The 24,439-nt window shown below is 39.9% G+C and overlaps 1 protein-coding gene across 2 annotated transcripts in view; it reads right to left on the bottom strand.

The window, feature by feature from the left end:
* LOC109421940 (vanin-like protein 1) overlaps positions 1-24,094 on the bottom strand; it is a 99,569-nt gene extending 75,475 nt beyond the window's left edge. The window contains exons 1-4 of one of the 2 annotated variants that reach the window (XM_062843167.1): positions 23,888-24,073; positions 22,777-23,820; positions 12,664-12,971; positions 12,277-12,602 (exon numbers count right to left, since the gene is read on the bottom strand). In XM_062843167.1, coding sequence (XP_062699151.1) covers positions 12,440-12,602; positions 12,664-12,971; positions 22,777-23,820; positions 23,888-23,947 — 1,575 coding nt within the window. In that variant the 5' untranslated portion in view covers positions 23,948-24,073 and the 3' untranslated portion in view covers positions 12,277-12,439. Of the gene's footprint in view, positions 1-12,276; positions 12,603-12,663; positions 12,972-22,776; positions 23,821-23,887 lie in introns of those variants that run through there. The other variant, XM_062843168.1, reaches the window with a different exon arrangement.
* Between the last annotated feature and the right edge of the window lie 345 nt (positions 24,095-24,439).

Here is a 24,439-nt window from a genome sequence, read left to right on the forward strand (position 1 = left end):
CTTTTGCCCAATACCATGTAACTAATAACATTAAAGTATAGCCTAGGATAAGCCGAAAAACTTTGCCGAAGACCGCAAAGTGATCCGACGCCTGTGAAAAAAGTTATTCGCCTGGTAACTTAGCCCAAAAATTGAGATTTTATTATTGATGTTATTCCTTTACATGTTAAATGTTAAGCACCACCGCACAATCTGTACGTTATAACTTTTTTCAACAAGTGTCGGATCACGTTGCGGTCTTCGGCAAAGTTTTTCGGCATATCCTAGGCTATACTTTACCGTCATTGGTTAGAATGTTTTAGACGAAAAATTTCAATTCTTGAGAAAAATGCAAAAAAAGCACGTTCTCCCACTAAATTCCATACAAATTTTAATCGCAATGCGGAATACGGGGAAGCAACCAATCGCTCCCAAATTTTGCACAGTTATTTTGGACGCTAAAATGAATCGAGAAAGCTTTGTTGTTCATGAAGTTTTTCGAAAATCACTCCAGAATTTTTGCCGGACTTTTTCAAGAATGTCATACTGAAATTACTGAAGAACCTCACTCACCTGGGAAGCATTTAAAGTTTTGCGAAGGCATTTCTTCATGTATTTCTTCAGAGTTATCTGAAAAATAAACTCCAGAAATTCCCTCATGGTCGCCTTTTGAATATATTCAGCGAATCCTTTCAGAAGTTTTCGACAGATGTTTCAAGATTCTGGTCAGTGGTTCCTCAATGAACTTTTTAAAGTTTCTTAAGAGATTTATCAGTCAAGCCCCTCAGTAGTCGGTCTGTTGTATGCTGTACAACACGTTGAACAAAACGTGTAAAAACTTGCTTGTTGTAGACGGCATCAGAGTGGTTCTAGCGTTGGTGGCCTCATTAACCACGTGACAGCCAGAAGGTTAGAAGTTTTTCAAGAGCTAGCAAGGATCCACATGAATATCATTTACGAGAACTCTTCAGCAACTGCTACAGAAGTTTCTCCTAGAACACAGTATGACAGAAAATCTGTAGAGATCTTGTGTGAAAATCTTCGGAAGATTCGTCCGGATTAGCTTTAAAAAGATTTCTCTAGAATATGTCAATTCAATAATGTTCAGGTATTTATCATCATCCCCTTTGAAAGTTTGCCAAGAGTGCTCTCGTGGAATATACGTAGGGATAACTCTAGAATATTTTAATGGATTTTTCATGAAGTAAAGCAAATATTACTCTACCCGAGCAGAGTAAAAAAGCACAATTATAGCATATTTTGATACGGAGATCAAAAAGTGATATTTGTTCGTTTGAGATAAGAGGTAAAAGTACTGAAAATAATATCTCTATTTTACTCCTGGAACATCATCATCATAGCACATTTAGCTCTTGGTAAGATCTAACCAATAGCAGTGAGCTATTTGATTGATCATTTAATATCAAATTTTGCTATTGGTTGGACGGTTCAAGAACAAATTTTTGCTATTACTTTCAGTAGTTTTACCTCTTATCTCAAACAAACCAATATCACATTTTGATCGTCAGTACTTGACCTCTGCCCGGGTATGAACTCTTTCAATATTCCAGCGGACGTTCTTCCGAGAGTTTTTCCAGAAAAATTTTTTTTCCCTAAAAGTTTCTCCGAAGTTTCTACGAGTTCCTCCTAGACATATTCCAGAAGTTCTTTCGGAAGTATTTCTGGAAGTTCACCCAGGAATTCTTCTCAGAATTACGTTATCTCTGAAATATTCCAGGTTAAACCCATTTCTTCAAAAAAAAAATAAAACATTATTTTACAACGTCTGATAACGTTAGTTTACAGCATTTTTGAACTCGGTATCATTTTTAACCATTTTTGGCGTAGAATCATGCCCTGAGTTCGAAAACGCGAAGGAGAAAAAATACAGTAGAACGGAACATTTTTTGACTTTCCATACATAGTTGATGATTTGAAATCGATTTTTGTTCTACTTTCAAGCAAAGTCGCTCACTTCATTCATCTCATTCTCCGAAATCAATGATTGAGCTGAATTTTTTACTCTAACTCGGCTATATGTGATATATCAAATAAATGTTGAGAAAGAATTTTTAAACTCTTTTTTTCTTATTGAAAAAAAAATACATTTCTTCATATATTTTTGGAAATTTTGCCTAAATTAAAGGAGTTCGTCCCATAAGTGACTTCTTTTTGGATGCCAATCATAATATGGGGGTGGGCTTGAGAATCAGAGAACATTTTTCTAAAAGTGGACAGGCATACTCGATGATTTCTTCAGGAGTTCTTCCTGAATATGTCTTGTGTATTTGTATGTTAATGAATTTTTCTGAAATTACATACATTTGTTCTTTTTAGCCGCGACTGAGAATTTCTTCTGGAACTCCGCAGCTCCGTCGGGAAATCAATTTGTTTTTTAAAGTTTTTTCCGCAGGAATCCCTTTAAAAGTTTCTCTGGAAATTTCTTCAACAGTTCCTTCAGGAATAATTCCAGGTACAATGGAATCTCCATTAAGGTTCAGGACTGCCTAAATTGAATTTTTACCTGATCGGATTCAGTTCATTACTTAAATGGATTTCAAGTTTGCAGAGAACTTTAAGCAGAGCTCAAGTAACATTTCAAGTTTTATGCTGCTCTATCAGTAGTTTTCATGGCCAATTTTATAAAACTGCCAATAAAACCAAGTATTCCATAACAACCTTCTGCCAACCGCTATAAGAACGCCTTCCAACCAAGTGGACCACACTTATAGAGGTTTTCAAAACAAAGTGGAGAGCAACAACAAGTTTGCAATAAAGCCAACATGTTGCTCATTTTTGTTCGAACAATTTTGACAACCAGTATCTATTTGCAAGTGTGAGAAAATGACAACAAACTAATGTTGACATCGCAATCATCTTATGGATTTTCTCTATCGATTATCACTAGTAAATATGCATGATTATAAGTGACTTTGTGGTGATTTCTGAGATATTTTACTATGTGCAGAAACAATGTTACCGTGAATAAGTGGATTATGACTGCTCAAAATTTACGCGCTTCCCAAATAATGCAGTTTTGGAGATAAATTCTGACCTGTGAAAAAGTGAAATTCGTATATTCTATGCATATGCACCTTTCTGAATGTATTTGTATTGAATGATATTGCACTATGGTCGGCTATGGATGTCCAAAAATGTTTCAGTTAAAATTTGAACATATCTAAATTTACTATATATTTTTGGAATAGCATTTTTTCGATCTAATTTTGAAAATGGTTGTTAATTAACAAACAATCAATATTGAAAATACATTAGCGTTTGAGCCATGATTACAATTGGTATTAGTTTTGGCCATCTAATATGGTACAGTGCATCCACTGGCATGTTATCAAAGCAGCGATGTGTCTTTTAAAAGTTATTTTATAGTATTCTTGGTAACTGCTATAAAACCTGTTATAAATCAAATAATTTCTGTGTCGTTTAGTCTTGTGACAATTTTATCGATGTTTTATAGAAAGCTTTTAGTGTTAATTAAAACTTAGACCGGTTGCATTGGAGATGACCGTTATAAATCTTTCATAAAACTAAAATAAATCAATTAAGTTCTGTAAATGTTACTTGGGAGTGCTTTCATGGGAGTTTCAGGGCGTTTCAAGGCATTTTATTTTAGTCCTGTTCGGGTCTGTCACTGCGACCAGTTTTTAGTGCATGTCGCATTACTCAACTACCATTGAAGGGCAATAAAGTATCCATTTTGATACAGTTTTTGCTTTGTTTTCTTGGACATTTGTTTCTTGTACAAAACAAAATAAAAGCACTGATATTGACCATGCATCGGAAACCTAGCATTACGCTTGGTTTCGCTAAATTCTCCCCAGGAAGAAGTTTAGAACCCGGGTTTCAACATTGGCAGCAATACCATTCCAATAATGTAACATATCACGGTGTGTTGTGTAGAACAACTTTATATAAAAAAGTAGTAAATCTAAAATTTTGCCCAATGATACTTTAGGCCATTTCCCTTAATTTGCTGGGTCGGTGGAAAACATCCATCGGGGGGTCTAGAACAAATTTTTTTTTCAAGGTTTCTCATGCAAAAACTGTTAAAAGCGCATATTGTTAATTATTGCATCTCCTACAAATAGTCACAACTTTTTTGTCTTTGAAGATAGTACCATAAAATTTTCAGGCGTTTTGAAGTAGTATGCGTAGATAACTGTGTGTAAATTTCATTGAAATATGTTGAATGGTTTTCAAATAATAGCAAAACTATCAAACGCATTCTAAAATACTAAGCTTAGTAGCAAAAATCCAACAAAATATCTATATTTTTTATATAATAACTAGCTGTCCCGGCAGACGTTGTACTGCCATTTTGATTGTGATTGTTTGACATCTGCTGGGGAGTCATTTTGGCAACGCACTCTAGATTGGTTTTATTGTGATCGTTTTGAATTTCTTCCCCGCTCATAACAATTTCATTATTTTCACAATGGCTCTCCTTTGAAGTTGATTTTTGTAACATTTTTTTACATATAAACACAGCCACAATAAATACGAATCAAACCCTGCAAGAGTCATCCCGATCGGTTCAGCCGTTCGTGAATTTTGTTGCCTCAAAGGGACTTCAAACTCATTTATATATATCCAGCTTTTTACGCTGGCTATAAAACAACGAGGGGTGAATCGATTTTGACATTTCTTGCCGACAGCTTTTATAGTAAGATCTCAGTAGGCTAAAAACATAGGTTTTTGATCTAACTGTCAAATTTTTTCACTATCTTAGCGGTAAACCATTTCGCGTTGTGTTTCTCGTATATTTCCTTTGTAAAATTTCTATGTTTTATATATTTTAGGCATTCAGTTTAAAGGATTGACCGTCATTATGTTCCTGGAAAATGAGCCTTGCTGCTGTTCGGAGAACACGGGCTAAAATTCAGCTAGACCAGTCTTCCAGTACATCGATTTCTATCCCCAACAATATTGTGACATGTCGAAGCGGAAGAAGCTCTTTCGATCCATAGCAGAGTGTAGCGGGTAGTAGAACTTTGTATACCTCAACTATGTCTGATACCCACACTGTCATTTTTCTGATCTCAAACAATTGTATTAATAACTACCCTTAATTATGAAATCCGTTCCTATCATTTAATCGGCAAGGGCGACTCAATTACTTAAATTCTGTTGAAAAGCCTTATTATTGTTTCTGTATAAGTAACAATAAATAAATCCAAAATAAATTATGTTTTCCGTTTTACATTATAATGAACAATGGAAACAACGGAACTTGGCAACTTGGCTCAAACTGGACCTGTCCAGGGCGTTATAAGATTTATTGAGGAATCTGTCGTAATCCTAGCCCAAGCAAATAACCACTCGCGCAACAGAACCCCATGGAATGCTCACAATCTGGTCCCGGCGAGTTTAAAAATCTTTGAAGTTCGAGGTCAGAACGGTACTTCTGCCTTCAGGCGTCTGTCTCCGGTAGTTTTCATTGAACGTCTCATTTTCCTTGGGCATATTAATTTGGCATTCTGTTCATACCTCATAATTCCTCGCATCATGCATGTCCAGCAATATTAACCTAAAACACAATAATTACAGACTTAAATATGAAATATTAAATTTTTACAATTGAGTTCCTGAATACAAGAATTGGAATTTTTGACGTTTTTCATCAACAATAGATTTTCATCACCACAGAGCTTGCTTCGATCAATCCATAATAAAATTATAGTGTCGGCAAGAATTGTCAGATAGGGGTGATTCAAAATTTATGGAAAGCCAGCGTAAAAAGCTGGATATATATATATATATTATATATATATATATATATATATATAGATATATAGATATATATATAGATATAGATATATATAGATACATAAACAATATTTAATTCTAAGCACCTTGAGTCATTTCATTATGATGGCGGTACTGTGAAAACTTGTTTTTCAAATGATTAACAGATACATAGTCAAATACATGATAGGAAAACACACACACTGCCATTATGTAGCTTTTCACTAAAGTATTAATTATTTATTTCAAGAACGTGGTTTTGCGTATACATGTCCACAAGTACAAGTATGCCTCTATTACGAATCCTATTAATAAACTCAATTATCATGATTATGGCGCTGTACAAAGTGTAAGTGCAGCCGCCAATCGGAATCGCTCACGCAGTGCCCCAGTGAACAAAAGAGCTGTAAATTAGGTTATGTGGTTGAAGAATAAAAAAAGATTCACCCATAAATATGATAAAGTATCGCTCCAGAAATTAGTTCTGGGACTCATTTTAAATTATTCCTTAGTTTCATTGAGAAGTTCATTCAATAGTTATAAAGAACAGAACAAAAGAGAAAATCGAAAGTTCTGTTTTCATGGTTGAAAACAAAATATAGTATATGTATTTTTTGGCAAATTTTGATGCAAAAATGCTCAAAAATAATCATTTCATCAGTACAAAATACTTCAAAAACCCTACATCAGTGCTTCCCAAACTATGCGCCGCGGCGCCCTGGTGCGCCGTGAACATCTCTCAGGTGCGCCGCAGGTTCTTAGGCCAAAACACAAAGAACAATATCTTATTATTGAAGGCAGAATATATTTTTAACTGTTTTCGTATTCTTTTGTAAAACTAGTGTCACCTCAAACCATTTTTTGTATTCGATACCAATGTTTTGTATTTTTGGGGGAAGACTTCAAAAGAAACTCATTCAAAGGGGTTTTCCCTCTTCTAAATTTTCATTTAAATGGCAAATATTCCAAAGTCTACGAATGTTTTCCGGAATTTACAATATCCGCATAGAACATTTCTTGCGCTTAGTATCATACGGCGTATCTACAATGATCGATTTCTCTTCATCGATTTTCTCTTTGTTTAATAACTTGGCCGAGAAATCATTTGTGGCTGTTTTTATTGTTTTAGATGCTAGCTCTAGTCGTCCTTCACCGAAACACACCGAGAGATCATCCGAACATTGAGTGTGTTTCCCGGAATAATCCGAAAAGAAAATCTATGTGTGTGTGTGATCCAACTAACCCCCACTGTCCGGCAGTGATATTATGGAAGGAAGTTTTCTGCAATATAATTTTGAAGCTACTGCAAAAAGCTTTAGTCCGGGAGTTAGAAGGTGATAGCTCTATTGCAGATTCAGAGACCCATTTCAGAATGGCTGGAGAGACACGTCTATTCAGAAGTCACTTTCACTTACAATAAGCCCCGCATGTGTACATCACCGTTATCATTTGGATAATGATGATGCAAACACACTTCCTGATTCAAAGATAATCTTCGAAACTGGCGCGTATTTAGTTCATTTTGTTGTAGTAATAGTAATCAGAACATTCTCACCGGAATCCATTCAATCCAAGGTAGTGCTGTCATCACCATGGGAACGTCTTCATTGCGCAGTCGGGCTTCCTCCTCGTCTCCCCTTCGTTGCGCTGTTGCGCACGCAGTCAGTCATCATTTGAACACACGTCACTTTAGCCCCCACGGAAATATGAATGTTGAGCCGGGATGATTATGAAATTACTCGCGAATCACTGATGACATAGCTTTAGTTTAATAGCCTCATACGTAAAAAGAATCACGAAAAAAAACAGTCATAGTACTTTTACAATAACTTTACAATGGAGAAACTAGCGAAAGGCGAAGCGCCGGTGAAAACACGAAATACTCGGCGCATTCCTGCACTCGAAATGAATTTCAGCACCGTTTGGGAACCCGAACTACTTGAGCAGCGGCATTCAAACGCACACAATCGTTGAACAATCAATCCATTTTTCACTATTAAAACTCTCCCAATCACTTTTTCACACGCGGAGACTATTTCGGAAGGCGTAGCACCGGCCAAACCGTCAGCAGAATCACACAAAAAATTGACGAACGCGAAAGAAACGTGACGAGCAAAACAAAACACGTCTGCACGCGGCTACGCCTACTGCGCTTCCCCGAAAAGAAAATCTATGAAGAGAAATCGATCTATGCAGTTACGCCCGTATGAAACTGAACGCGAGATTTAGATTTTTACAAAAAAATATATTTCCGGAATTTTGAAAATGTTTGTAAGACTCTCAAATTGTTGAACTCTTTTATAATTCGGCTTAGTTTTCGATTTTATCAATAGCTTGTAATTCAAAGTAGATATTTCAAGAAACTGTTTTGAAGTTCTTTCCATAATACTGTCATCTAATTACTGTCAATCTCCAGGTATTCGTGCTGTCTCAAATGTTTAGGGACGACATTTTTACTTACATCACTCTCATAATTTGTTAGTTCGTCTCTATGATTGAGATTTCCTCCTATAGACTGGTTTAGCTCCTTCTCGTAAAAAAAAAACCTGCGACAATTTATGTGTCGATTTCATGCATGATTCTGAAACCGCCTTTTTTAAGCTGTTGAGTTGAGTTGAGTTTTTTGAGTTCCGAATACAAAAAAAAATATGACCCCTCACCGTCTGACAGCTTCTGAACAATTTATTTTTATATCTATTTTTCCTTAAATTTGGTATTCTACGTACTTTATTTTAAAAATTTAAAAGTTTTGCAATGCTATCCTTCAGAAATCTAAAATATGTGTTAAATTCTACGAATATTTAGGCAATTTTTCTTTTTTTTTTGAAATATAAAAAAAGCATAACATTGAAGGCTTTTTTACGATTTATATTTGAAATTTTGAACTGAAGGTGTTAAAATTCAAAAGTTGTTGGTGCGCCGCGAAAATTTTGAAAATTTAAAACGGCGCCGCGGTATCAAAAAGTTTGGGAACCTCTGCCCTACATGCTTGAAGAATGCCTAGTGTTTAACAGAAGAATACAAAATTATTGAAAAAAATCAGAAGCTGAAAAAAATTACGAAAAATTTACTTTTTTGATAATGTTTATGAAAAATGATCGTTTTTCGAAAATCGCCCTGTAGAAACCTCTAAGTATTTAAGCAAATACAAATTGTTCTTCAAAAATAATTCAAATACGTGTGTACGTATGTCTTTCTTTCAAGGATTGAACCCCATGAACATTAGCATATTTTTTTTTTGACAGCTTAACCTTAAAAGCTTTACAGGAGTTTCTAATTTCTTTTCCAAAAGGTATCTTAGATATTTTCAGAGATTCCTCTGAAATTTTTAGGTTTTACGGAATACATCTTGTAACGCTAGTGAACTCCTTTTGAAATTCATTCAAGAATGGTTCTAAGAAATCCTTCTGGAATGTTTTCAAATATAGGGTGTCCCAGAAAGTATGGGCACAACTTTGTATAGTGAAATACAATCATTTTTTTAACAAACAACAATTTTTATGTTTTTATATTTTTATTCAAAGTATTTTAATTGATACCTGTAAAGAGTTTGTACATTAAATAGGCTTTCCGTATGCAGAATGTTTAAAATGAAAAAACATCTTTTAATACTTCTGCACAAACTACTATTTTACGGTTTTGCCATATATCCAAATTCAAAATATTTTTTTCGAATTTTTTTGACATGATATATTGGAAAACATGTTTCTTCAGATGGTTGATTGATTTTTCTTATAATAATATGTTTTGCCTGTGTGTACGGATATTTCAGAATTTTGAGAAAACTGGAAAATTCGACTTTTCTATTTTTTGGATAAGAGATACCCACAGACGTTCGAGTTTTAAAACATGTTTTAACGAAAATAAAAATAATTTAATCAACACTTTATAAAGCTGGAGCATTAAATTTACCTATAGTAAAATAAAAATGAAATTTTCTGCATGTTGTGATATATATTCAGAAGCTTGTTTTCAACTATCAAAAAAACGGGTTTTCAATGATATTGATTTTGGTGTTTCAATTTACTTTTCAGGTTCAAAAATATATGTTTTTAATTCAAACTATGGGTTTTATAATAGATACGCATGTAGAAATACACGGATAAATTTTTTTTGATATTTATCGAGCTTAATTTCATTCGTAGACAACAATTTGTTAAGCAATGTTATTGAAAAATATGGAAATTAGTGCAGAAGCTTTAATAGGTCTTTTAGGGAATGTTCTATCGCATTCAACCCAAGTAACATTTTCAGAGCATGTTGGACTTGTTTTAGTTTTATGAGATGTTTATAACAGCCATCTGCCGACTCCATCGGTAAAAGTTTTATTGAATTCTAGAAGCGTTCTGCAAAGTACCAATAAAGTTTTCACAAAACTAACTAACGCAGCAACCTATTTGATTTATAAAAGGTTTTATTATGATTATAAAGAGAATTTTAAAATAGACCGTGGAAGGGTGGAAGAGTAATCACTGTGCTGCTGTCATGCAAGTGGATACACTATGTCACATAAGGTGGCCAAAATTAAAGCCAACCATAACCGTTTTCTGAAATTATTTTTAAAATGTTCTTCAAATGCTTACCAAAATCAATCATAACTATTTGTTATGGAATCAAACATTCCATAAAATATTTTTGGCCATACATTGCTGGCCATAGTGAAATGCCTTTGATGATCGATTTGAGCGCCATCTCATAAAAAATAGCGGAAACCGCAGATGGATTTATTGCGAGCTTATTATGGAAATTGCACAATCAGCTACACTTATTGTGGTCATGATGAAGAGTCATTAGATTTATCATCGGACGCACTCTTTTTCTGGACAAGTTGTTGCTGCCATATTGGAATTGAAAACTTTTCCCCAGCACTTTGAAGTGGAGAATCGAAAAATTCAACTAAATAGTACATACCTGATACCTGAAGTACATACATGATACTTATGCTGGAAAGGTTACAGGAACTCACATTCTGAGATGTCTGTTTTCCCGAAAATGGCGAGATAATTTGGAATTTTACTTTTTCTGAAGCTTCAATATGCCTCAAAACTTCACTTTTTGGGAGGCGCGTTAGTTTTCAGAGCCTGCAATCCTTGCTTTCACGGTAAAACTGTGTTCGCACCTATGTTATTTCCACAGAAAACACCACAGACTCACATAATCACTACGGTCAATCACTTTTGATATTCGACGACAACAAATTCCATGATGACTGCAATGTCAACATTGGATTGTTTTCTTTTTCTTGCACTAGTGAATGAACACTGTGTGTCAAAGTTGTTCGAACCAAAATGAACAACATGCTGGTTTTGTTGCGGACTTATTGTTGCTCTTCATGTAGCATTGATTACCCCCATAAGAGTGGTCCACTTGGCTTGAAGGCATTCTTATAGCGGTTGTCAGAATGTTGTGAAGTTATGATGGAGTACTTGGTTTTATTGGCAGTTTTATAAAATTGGCTATGAAAACTTCTAATAGGACAGTATACAGCTCAAAATGTTACCTGGGAAACGACGTGTTAAATGCAAATTTTAATAATTGGCATTTGATGTTAATATATTAAGGCAGGCTATGTGTGAAAATAAAGTTTGTTTATGCATCCAATCCCAAATGGGAGAGCTGCCAAGTTGTGTCCATACTTTCTAGGACACCCTATATATGCACACTGGCGTAGCCACGGGGGGGTGGGGTGTGGGGGTTTAGGGTTAAACCCCCCCACCCCCCAGAGCCAAAATTTGTGGAACAAATTTTCAGTATAAAGCGCTTTGCGACGAAAAAAATTTTCGGCTGCGCCGCTATTTTCACACTACGAATACAATTGCTCATTACTGTTTACAAAATGTAAGTGACAAATCAAAAAATGTATCATTTACCGTTCAAAACCCCTCCCAGAGACAATTTCTGGCTACGCTACTGTGCACATGCAATGCTCCGATTGGAATTGATAAAAAAGACGTAGAAAATAAAACTGCCGAAAATATCAAATTCCCCCTTATGCTACAATTTATTTCTCTATGCTATTAATCTAGGATATTTTCTTAAAAAAGACTTTTGGGTGGATTTTCTCCTGGAGGTTAACTCAATAATTGCCATCAAACATTAGTCTTGCGATTCTCCTAGGTTTTTTTTCCGCATCCCAGTAGTAACTCTAGAAGGAAATCCAGAAAAAGTCCCAGGCTTCAGCCAGAAATCCCGAAGTGATTCTCCAAGAAATTCCCAAGGAACTTTTAATGGAGTTCTCGTTGGAAACCCTGTGAAAACTCCAGTTGAAACATTATGAGAAATCTCAGGTACTCTTGGAAGAACTTTATCAATGGGACTCCGCAAGACTCGATTATGAAAAAAAACAGGGAATGCATCGAGTTTTGCTTTAAGTTTCTGGAGCTAAACTCGTTGAAAGTATAAAAGTCTAGAATGATTATCTAATATATCTAAACAAGTTATTGTTGTCCAACTGATCATAGGCTTTATTAATATCGTACTCTTGGTAGGTTTATATTTACAATGTCTTTTTAATTCAAACTCGAACAAAGAGTATTCTGTCTCAGTGATGTGTTTTTTATTCGATGATCAAGTAGCTGAAACATAAATCTACAGTTCTTCATGTGAGCTTACTCTGCAACGATAAAATTCTCTTTAATATCCTTCGATATAAATTACATATACCACTTGAAGCCCGCATGCGATGACTCTCATATGGTTACCAAGCTGCAAACAGTGCAACAAGCAGTACTAACAGGATGTTGGCAACCGTAGCAGAAGCGCTGCTAGCTATATCCAAGAACTGCCGTCCCCAAATGGCGAACGTTAGGAGATCTGATCGAGGCTTGACCAGTTTGTACTCGATTCGCTTCCGTGGTGTGCTAGAAACATTAGGGATATTAGTAGTCTACATATGGTCCAAATGGTATCAAAGCTACTCACTCTCCCTCGTCGAAAGACGTTTCGCTGTACTCGATCTCGTCGACCTCCAGCGGAAGAATACTGGTATCCACGCTGTTCGGCAAGTGGAAAACGTTTTCTCCATCCGGGAATTCACCCACGATATCTATGGAGTCGAAACGTACGGCGTCGACCACAGTTGTCGCCCGATCGGTGAATCGCGTACCACAGGTCTTGCGGTCTGCGGCGTCGGTACAGGCGAATATAGCACAGGTTGTGATCATTCCGTCCGCGAAGCCATCGAACGTCCGCTTGATGTCGCTCACGGCCAGAACGTAGCTGTAGAAGGCCTGCGGAAGGTGTAGTGATTAGAGAATGTAAGAAATAGCATCAGCTTAAAAGGAATACTAAATGTGTCCTCCTGTATTGCATAATGAAACTAATACATATAACTATAACTATAGTTGCTCAAGTACTCTTGAAATTTTCTAAAACTCCCTAAAACGCTGAAACTCTCTGAAACTTCTTAAGAACCCATGAAACCCCTGATTTTTTTTTGAAAACACCATCGAACCTTCTGAGCCCTTTGAAACGCCATGAAATCCCATGAAACCCCACTGGAAACCATTTGAAGTCCTCCTTGACACCCTATACAGGTTTCCCCAAGTTCGCCCATTTGTCCCTTTTCTCCTCTAGATATTCTTCAGACCTCTTTTTGCTTTCTTTTTAAAACATCCATTGGGTTCCATTGGATTTTTTTTTTCAGTAATAGCTTTGAACCAAGCTTTGAACTTTGTACATAAATTCCTTTCAAATTTCTTCGAATTTATGTTTAGACATATTTTCGGCAATTCCTGTGGAAATTCTTCCTGTGGATATTATTCGATGATATATGTGAGGACTTCTTCAAAATGAAGTGAGAATTTCTTCAGTGGTCCTATTGGATTTGCTAACTCAATTGAGAATTTCTCCAGTATTTTTTTATTCCTGTATGTTCATTTTTTAATTTAATGTTTTTATGTTCATTACTCTAAAAAACTGATTCGAAATTTACTTTGGAATTACCTTAACAATTCAATTGCTTCGGCATTTCTTTAAACAATCAGCAATTCTTTTAGGGATTTTTCCAGCTATTTCTTCGCAAATTTCTAATGCAATTTCTCTGCAAACATTTTATTTGGCGATTTCTCAGGCAGTTATTTGAAGAATTCCTTTCACAAGAATCGTAGCGCTGTAGGAGGTGTGTTGAGCAGGATCTATGGTGCGAATATTTAGAGGTAATCAAAATCATACCCTCTACCAGAGTTACGGCAACATCGTGACTGGCGACATGCAGAAGCGTGTGACCGGTTGGTAATCGATCGACGAAAGAATATGCAGATTGAGGATCAAGGGCCGATTCTTCAACATCAGCATAATCAACATGCACAACCCCATCACTGGAAGTACTGAGGATGGCAAGGACGCATTCTACGCGCAGCTCAGAGGCGTCTAGATCATCATAAGAAACCTAACTCTCAGATAGACCAGGAGAAGAAATTCAGACCGACGATAGAACAGGTCAGCGCTCACCAGCTGACGAACGAATTCGGTCTACGCCTCATTGACTTAGTCGCCTCCAAGAACTTAGCACCTTCTTTTAGCACAGCTTCTCTTATCGTTACACCTGGAGATTACTACAGCAAACAGAATCGCAAATCGACCACGTTCTGATTGATGGACGTCACTTATGCGACAGTCACTGGCATTGGCGCGATACTTCGAACTGTTGAAAGCGACGCATCCGAATCGGTTGGTGGCAGGGTTGCCAGTTGGCCACCTTCCGACGGTCTCCCCCGGGTGTAGTCCGGAGGCCTCCGGAACTTCACGGAGTTGTTGTAGGTCCAGCAGTGCCAACCGTGACACCGGTCTTCGTAGAGTCTTGTCCCCAATCTGTACGACGGCCTGTCGATGCCGGCGATCTGGGCTCAGAGTTGAACGGATTATTCGACCACGCTCCCACTTGTTACGATCTATTGATTCGGCGACCATTACCAGGTTTCCTGTTTTCAGCGATCTGGTTTCTTCAAACCAATTACGCTGCCGACGGATTGACAGGTATTCTGTTAGCCAGAAGATATCCAACTCATGCTGCATCAGTTCCCAGGAGTTTTCCAAGATTTCTCGGCGTACGAGTTCGCTGGACTGACGGCAAACTGTGTCTCTGACTGCTTCGCCACGTCGTTTTGTCTCGTTGGAACTCAACAGCAGAAAATGGTTTGGCATGAGAGCCTCTACTTCACCGGTTCCGAGTGACATATCTTCAGAAGCCTAGAATTGAGTATGTTTTCAGCCTCCACGACTAGTGTCTGCAGTATCTCGTCATCAAGCTCGGCGTACGCATCCGGAAATTGGTTCCATTGACATCCGCATCCGGAAATTGGTTCCATTGACGACCAGGTGAGCCCTCATGACCCACGAATTTGCGGGCGCAGGAGATACACGACTCCGTTGACAAACTGTAGGCGACTTCGAGGTGGACGGACGGCTCGTACTGTCAGACATGTGAACAGTGCGATCCATCGTTTGACGCTGGAGCGTCCCAGCTTCACCAGCAGCGGTCCGAAATAGTCCACCCCAGTGTAGGTGAAGGCAGGCTGATGGCGAGCCAGTCGAGCAGGTGGAAGAGGTGCCATCAATGGATTTGCTGGCTTTGCCCGTCGCACAGACTTTGCAGTTCCAGCTAACTTATCAAACTATCATTCGTCTTTGAATGTTGTACAGCTGACGAATCTCGTTGACCACGGTTTCGGAATTGTCATGGCGGTACTGCTGATGATATCTGCGAAAAAGTAGCTCCATTACGTGATGGTTTCTTGGGAGGATAATAGGATGGCGCACGCTATTACAGACGTCCTCAGCTGCATTGAGTCTACCACGTTCACGTAGCAAGCCGTTATCTTCCAGAAACGGTATTTCCGATAACCTGCTGTGCTGGTTCGTGTGTGACCTCATTTGAAAGCGCTGCGATCTCATACAAATATAGGATTCACGCTGCACTAGTCTGAAGATCTTCTCTTCTGCTGCTCGGAGTTCATCCCGTTGAAGCTGTCCTGTTCGTTTCGGCCTCACCTTGCTCAAGTTATTTACGAATCGGAGGGCGTAGGCAGTTTCCCGCAGGAGCCGGTCCCAGGAGGAGAACCGAACAAAATCCGTGAAACCACTTGCTGTCTTGGTTGAGGTACGGGCGGCTACCCCATTTGGCCGCATCATCGACTAGATTAGATTTCGATGCCACCCATCTCCAATCGGCTGCGTTAAATTTTGTTTTCCAGAATTTCGCCAACTCTAAAAGATACGAACTGCCGATAGTTCCTGTGATCAGCCTTGATCCAGGCCAGGGCCGTTCTGGAATGTGTTCAAAACACCGTCTTCGATACACGAATTTCGTGGTTATCTCGAACTTGGACCAACGAACACCTGCTAAGACGCACCCTTGCAACTCCAGTATTGGAATCGAACACTGCTTTAGTGGAGCGACTTCCGATTCAGCGTACGTATACGCGGTAGTATACGGTAGTATAGGCTACCTCGCTCGCATCGACGAATACGTTTTTAGAGCTTTTAGAGTCGCGGTAGGTCGTCTGATCTGCGTGGCGGAAGTACCATATGGGAATTCGTATATCAACGATGTACTCGATTATCTGTTTCCATCGCTGTCACTTCATGAAAACTTCCGCGCTGACTTGCTCTTCCCACTCGGTACCTTCTCTCCACAGGTCTTGGATCATAATTTTGCCGTGGATGACGAGCGGCAATAGCAGTCCCAATGGATCGAACAATGTCATCACACATCGCAGTACTTGCCTCTTCGTTCGCCGCTTGGACGTTTGCATGTACCTCTCCCAAGTAACCAAAAGTTCAGATAAGAGGGTCCTTTCAAAGCAAAGCAGCTTTTTCGAGGTGGATCATTAGCCTTTTAAGCAGCTTTATTTTAAGTAATTTTGGAACTTGAAAGTTCACATAAGGTAGCTGGATAGCCTTCTAAGCAGCTTCTGACAGAACTTCGACAAAATTCATGCAGAAACAAAAATGTATTTTTCAGAACTACTACTTTGTTGTGATTCAATATCTGAAATTGCTTCTCTTACTTATTTTCCCCTACCCGTCGCTCTAAGTAGATTTGAACTGGATCCTCCTCCGTGATAGTCTTCTGACTTACCGCTGCGCTGCACTTGACAAAGTCAAGCTAACGTCACTAATGTACAAGGGTGCAAAACAAGCTGCCGACAAAAAATCGATTCAAGTCAGACTACACCCGCTCTTCACTCAATCTTAACTGTAGTAACGTTATAGAGCGTAGGTCTCTCACGCAGCGACTCTCGGTTCAAATCTGGTGGGTGACATTTTTTTTTTTTTATTTAAGCCTAATATTTATTTATTGATTTGATGAATTTAAATTTGTATTCTATTTCTGTATGCTCAACACAGTTATTTTCTGCAAAAAAATACATTCAATATTCATTGAAACACAATGCTACTGAACTGAACTTCTATGAACTTGAAAGTTCCGACAAAGTTCAGAGTAGCATCTTAAGCAGCTTTAAAGTTCCGCGAAGCTCAGATAAAGTTCCGAATGGAACTTTCGGGCTGCTTAAGAGGCTAACAAATAGCCTTGCTGGAACTTGTGACCGAAGTTCCCGCAAGGCTCATCGTTAGCCTCTTAAGCAGCCAAAAAGTTCCATTCGGAACTTCATCTGAACTTCGCGGAACTTGAAAGTGCATTTTGTCATGGGAAGCGGAACTTTTGGTTACTTGGGTTTCGCTCATCTGGGTAGAAAATCTCAGCTCATCGATTTGAGGTGTCCAGAGCATCCCCAGAACCCTGTGTGGTTGGCACACATAATTCGGCAGCACTGATATTTGCATCTGTCAGACTGCGTGGACGCACTCCACTCTACACTCACACACAGCTCTACCCCATTCTACACGGCGCTGTCCTGCTGGTCGCCAGTCAGTCCGCGCAATCGCCCCAGCCCTCAGCATCAGCACAAGTTAGCATCGTTGTATAGATATCCGCGCGCGATGGCCGATTCCTTGCATCTGGAACTGCACATTTGCGATCCTGCCAGGAGTTTTCGCTTGCTACTTTGGCAGCCTCATCTGTCGTACTAAAATCCACTAGATAATCGTCTACGTAGTGGTCGTCCTCAATGGCTTTGGTAGCTTCAGGATACACAGCAAAAAAAAATCTTGTGATATTATTTTCCCTGCACGTCAGTCGCGTCTTAAAAGCGATGTACAGATTACATTCTTTCCACGCAGCAAATTAGCCGCCGCAGCTTGAAAGTGAGTGAGTCTAGCAATCGCTATAGAGCCGAATCGATAGATGAATTATTTATAGGTAAAATATTGGCATGGATTCGTACAATGATCCGTTGATTATGAAGCATAATCCTTTGCCTCTCGGCCATTTCGCCGAGTTGGAATGAGCATGATAAATATGATACTGCATCTAGGTATCTGCTGAAACGGGTTTATCGACGCTTTCCATTGCCAACCAGGGTGTACATGGTAAGTGTGATAATTGTTGGAAAACGATGTAATCGGCAGAAATTACATCCAAAAATCGCCAGAAGTTATGCGCCTGGAAATTACAAAATTTTTTGCTGTGTACATCTCGCGGTTTTGTTCGGCATTCCGATTTTTGACAAACTGCGCCGATCCTGAAGAACACGTGCTGCCGAAGGTGGTAACGTGCATCAAGTAGACCGACGGTTTCTCGGACGGCTTATAGGGCACTGCATTGTTTTGATTTTGTATGGGATTTTGACGTTTCTTGGCCTTATTGTTTACAAAATTTCTGTAAGAGCGAAAGAGAAGGAGAGAATTCCATGCAGTGCCCTATTGCGCCACAGAAAGCGCTGACAATTCTTGTCTCCTTCTCGGATTCTGATTTGGTGGAACATCTCTTGGATATCTGAGCTAACCACTACACCGAACAAACGGAATCGAAACAGTATTGCCGGAAGAGTGAGATAGCTGGTCCAGTCCTTTTAGGAGTGCACTGTTCAGGGATACATCTTCGACTTTGGCCGCTGCATCCCAGATGAATCGGACTTTTCCCGGCTTCTTAGGATTCTTCACCTGCTCCGATTGGCAGGTACCATACTCGTCTGGGATCTGCGGCCTCCATTTCCATGCTCGTCGCTTGATGCGCATATCCTTTCACATCGTATTCGTGAATTTGCCGGTGAAAATTCTCTTTAAGTATCGCGTCGCGATCCATTTTGCGCTCCAAACATTCCAAACGCCGCACCGCCATGAGATAGCTGTTCGGAAACTCAATTTCGTCATATATATTTCCAAATCAGTCCCGTTCCGAAGCGATTCCCAACTCGCCGGGTTGTTGCTTCCATTATGGTTAGTGCTCGCTCGTCAAGCAATTTGTCACACGAGCATTCGCAAATGTGTATGTACTGTAGGATTCGCTTTTACAGTTTCCACGAGTACTGTAGATGCACCATCCCCGAGTCTAGTCTATACTGCAACTGGCGATGTTCGAACTGTTGCTAGCGACGCTTCCGAATCGGTTGGTGGCAGGGATGCCAGCTGGCCATCTTTTGCGTTGACACGTTGGATCAAGAGGATGGGAAGGAACCCACTCTCATACTGAGGGAAGTTAAGGATATGTACCTCTCATCAGCTCAAAAACAACAAAGCAGCTGGTAAAGATCATCAAGATGGACCCGGAAAAGTTGGCCACCGATCTGCACTGGTTTGTAATCAAAATTTGGGAAGCTACCGGAAAAGTGGAAGGAAGGGATATTTTGTCCCTTCCCCAAGAAAGGCAACAATTTAATGTGTGAGAGCTATCGAACGATCACGAGTTTGAGTACCGCCTACAAAGTGAAGTCTATCACCTAAAGTGGGGAGTTACCAAGCCAGTTTCATCGACGGCTAGTCGACAACGGGTCAGATCTTCATGTACCGTACGACAAATCCCCCCGGAAATGTCCTGATTACCAGGTCCTGTTTATCGACTTCAAGGTTGCATGTGACAACCCAGAGCTATGGAAAATCATGAACGAGAACAGCTTTCCCGGGATGCTAACCAGAGTTTTAAAAACAGCGTAAGAATTTCGGGTGAGCTATGCAGTTCATTCGAATATCTATGGCAACTTCGACAAGGCAATGAACATTCCTGCCTACTATTCAAAATCGCCCTGGAAGGTGTTATGCGTCGAGCCGAGATCAATATCCGGGGTACGATCTTCACGAAACCCGGCTAATTTGCCTGTTTTACGGATGACTTGGATTTTATTATGGCAGAGCTGTACACGCATCTGAAATGCGAAGCTGCGAAGGTCGGACTGGTGGTGATTGTAATTAAAACAAAGTACATGCTAGTAGGTGGAACTGACCGAGACAGGACAAAGTTACGATAGACAGGGATACTTTCGAGGTCGTCGTTTCGGTTTCTTGCTCACGGCTGACAATAACATGAGCCGTGAAATACGCAGGTGCATCAATGGAAGTCGTGCCTACTACAAGCTCCAGAAGAAACTGCGGTCGAAAAAGATTCACTCCCGTACTATGTTCAAGACGCTAATAAGACCGGTGGTGCTCTACGGACACGAGCCATGTACCATGCTCGAGGAGGACCTGCAAGCACTCGAGTTTTCAAGCGACGCGCGCTAAGGAGAATCTTTGGCGGTGTGCAGAAGAACGGTAAGTGGCGGCGATGGATGAACCACGAGTTCACTGTGCTCTACGAGGAATCCAACATCCTGAGAGTGGGCAAAGCTGGACTGGTACGGTTGGCAGGGCATGTGGCAAGAACGCCGGACAACAACCCTGCAAAGTTGGCATAAGTTGGTGTTTACTTTTAATCCGGATGGCACAAGAAGCCGTGGAGCGCAGAGAGTATGCGGATCAGGTGGAGCGTGATCTGGGCTTGACCGACGTTGGAGAACTGCAGCCACAAATCGAGTTTAAGGTGAAACATCAAGAAATCCCATTGCAATTTTGAATACAAACTTTAGAGGTACAAATCCGACGAACGAAGCATCGAACTAAGCCGCACTTGTTTATCCTGGCTTTGCTCACTTGCAAAAAGAGGCAGCTTTTCCAAATCGAGGGCATTTGTTTACAAATATTTAAGATTGGTGCTCTTGAAAACGTGAGTAGAGGTCCAAGCCGGCCATTGTGGCAGCTATATTTGTATTCTCTGAAGTTTCTCCTTAATGGTGGCAAATTGTTGACTAATGTCGTTTTTCTTTATTATCCAGTTCCAACCCAGGTCACAGTTTCAACCCCAACCCAACTTCGGTTTAGCTTGTACTAAAGTTTGTTTGACGTTATTTGTTTACACATTTTCCGCCAATCCGGTTCCAACCCAGGTTAAAAAGGAAAAACGGCATAAATGCAGTGTAATCATGATTACACTGCACTTATGCCGTTTTTCCTTTTTAATCATGGATTTGATGCACGGTAAAAATTCTGCACGCTAGATGTAAGGGAAAAATCCCTTAACTATTCAATGTCGTAATCAACATGATCAGAAGTGCTTTTCCTTTGAGATCGCAATGCTGTCAGTGTTGATTTGAGGACCAAAACAAACCCACCAGAGAAATCAACAGAAAATCCCTTCAATTTGCGCTACTGTAAAAAGCAATACGATCCAAAGTGAAAAGTTGTTGATTTGGTAATGACTGTTTTGGGCATGAAAGTAAATATAGATGACAGGCGGTAGAAAGTGCTTCGCTTCGATTTGCACCTCTCTAACAGATGTGAAGCAGTGTAGTGGTAAAATAGTTGATCGTGACTCTAAAGGTCCTGGTATCGAATCTGGGTGCGGCTGTACACATTTTTTTTAAATTTTAGTTTTGAAATCAAAACATTGTCAACAACGAATTGATGTGAAGTTACATTAAAATTAAAGAGGCATTGGATGTTCTTTGTCAAATGATATGTAATTGATAACAAACTGATTGAACAGTAGTGCGAATTCAAGTGCCAATCAGTTTATATCACAGTGCAGATTTTTTACCGTGTGTGGAACTAAATGAATGATTGCCGGGGCCCGTGGCGTAGTGGCTACACGTTTGCTTCATAAGCAGATGGTCATGGGTTCGATCCCAGCCCCGGCACTTTCGTCAGTTGCTCTTTCCCCCTGAGAGCAGCTGACACTGACCCTCTTCTGAGCCAATGGCTCAAATGGACCCGGATATTTGGACAACGGCGAACGGCAACTCATATAATGGAAACCCAATCGGACTGGAAACAGGAACAACCAACAGCCACACATCAGCTTCCTCGTGCTCATCACCATGATAGGGTAGAAAGTGAAAGCAGCGCAACGGCAGCCAGTTGGATATAGTAGAATTAGAACAGAATACATTTAGGCGCTGTACAAATTTTTAAGTACAGCTTCCAATTGGAATCGCTCACGTAGTGCCCTAGTGGACAAAAGAGCTGTCAATTAGGCTAAGTGATTGAAGAATAAAAAAAATAAATGAATGACATAAAAATGAATAGGAATTCTGACACAAATAATCCTAAGTTTCTCATCAATTTTCACCCCGATCAATGAACTTTTTTAACTGATTAGTAACTCCACCAGTAAAATTCCCTGAGATTTTCGACGGATTTGTTTAAAAAGTTTCTCCAAAAACTTCCTTTTTCGAAGTTTACAAAACGGTTGTAAATGATCCAACACAACTGACTACCATCAGACAAATCTCGCGCTTTCTCTCGATTTCTCTTCATAGATTTTCTTTTTAGTTAATAACTTGACCGGAAAATTGGTTGTTTTTCTTGTTTGTGTAATCGTTCTTTACCGAAAGACACCGAGCGATCATCCGAATATTGGTCGTATTTTCCGGAACAATCCAAAGAGAAAATCGATGAATAGAAATCAATCATTGTAGATACGCCTGTATGATACTAAACGCGAGAAATGTCTCCTAAACGAGGGATAAGATATCGTTGGAGTTATAAAGTCATTAAAACTTTGGGACAGCCCTATGACCCATCCAAAATCCTAGCTACTGGTAACTGATCGAATATGAAAACGTTCGACAAATTAAGTCATCCTCAAAACATCTACTTGCCATGATTAGGATGTGTACTACATATAAAACAACTTATCTCTCGGTTATCATTATCACTTACCTGATTAGGCACACTTGGTACCGTTACTGTGTATTTCAACGTGAAATTACAACACACCGTCTCCTGACATAACAGCGCTTCATGGAAGCTCGCGTTCATCGGCAGCGTGGACATCAGATAGCCATCGATGTGATCTCGCTTCAGTTTAAGATTTGACATCTCACTGGGCGTATACTTGATGACCGGCTGACGATTAATCGTAGCCTGTGGGCGATCAATCTTTGGCACCTGAGCAACGTACAGCTTGGACTCTGCATCGTGGTTCATAACTGTAATGATCCGGCCTCGCTTTCCGGCGAACACTCCCGTGCCAGTGCTGCCTATTTCCGGATAGCTCGAACCAGAAGCTATAAAATTGACGTTGTGCGTATAGGCCCATGCCTGCTGTATCTGCGCAGCGGTCAAGAATGGTAACTCCGAGAACCACATCGTTGTAAAGATAAAATCGGTAACTCCTTGCTTTACGAGCTGCAGTGCAGGTCGCTCGAACATCAGGTCAAAGCATATGAAGGTGCCAAACCGGACACCGAAATCCGTTTCGAAAGTGACCGCATCTGACCAGGAGGTAATGTTAATGCCAGGTTCTCCGAAAAGGTTGTACTTGCGGTAACGTGCGATCACCCGTCCATGTCGGTCGAACACCACGTTGGTGTTGAAATGATAAAGGCCATTGGGAGCACAAGGACGCCAATCGCTGTTCTCTGGACAGAAAGCTTTCTCCACCAGGTTCACAACCAAGTACTTCTGACGAGCCCGTGCCAAACACGACAGATCTCGCACGACTTGCTCGTATTCAAGATTGTTACAGGGTGTAATGAGATCGCTAGGGTTCGGTACAAATGAGGCTGTCTCCACTTGACTCAACCCATACTCCGGGAACACAACAATATCCAACGGATCGGCTTCAGGAGAGTTGATGATATCTTTATATTTGGCCAAATTCCTCGGCGTGCTGACCAAAGCTGACTCATTGCCTATCGTCCGTTCCTTGAAACTGAACTCCACTACCCCTGCCCAGTAGTGATCATCGTTTGGAGAGGATATCTGCACAATCAGAAGATAAAAGTCATCGTCATAAAGAAAATTGATCAACCCAAATCCACGAGCTTACCTGATGACTACCAACAATATAATTCAACAAAATGCCGAGTACGATAGCTCTTATCTTCATTGTTCCTCCGCTGCTTTAGTTACAACTCGTGTCCACTTTGATCGGCGTTTGTCGTTCAACTGACCGAACTAAAGTTAATTATTCAAAGAGTCAACCATTGACCAACCATCAACGCTTTGTAGCAGACGATTCGGCTTTCGGGAACCGGTCGTTCCTGCCAATAATTACGGTGATAACACATGTACTGCCGTGAATCGCATATCTGTCCCATTTGCATAGGAAATCCAGCAAAGATGAGACTGATATGCGATTCACGGCAGTGTACCTGCCGCAATACTTCGCCATCATCAGGTATACTCGGAGAGGGCCTGTAAACAACAACGACAACAGCACCTTCGCGCTTATCATCGTAATCAGTGTCGGACGGGATTCGGTTCGGACTTCGGTATAACAATGAGCTTTTTGCGATGATTTCAGAGAAATGTCTACGACGACCCTAATCAACGAGTCGCTCACGTCTGCACACGGTCGTCATCGCTGTCGATTATCATT

This window comes from Aedes albopictus, chromosome 3, assembly GCF_035046485.1.
Source record: "Aedes albopictus strain Foshan chromosome 3, AalbF5, whole genome shotgun sequence".
Classification (NCBI taxonomy): domain Eukaryota; kingdom Metazoa; phylum Arthropoda; class Insecta; order Diptera; family Culicidae; genus Aedes; species Aedes albopictus.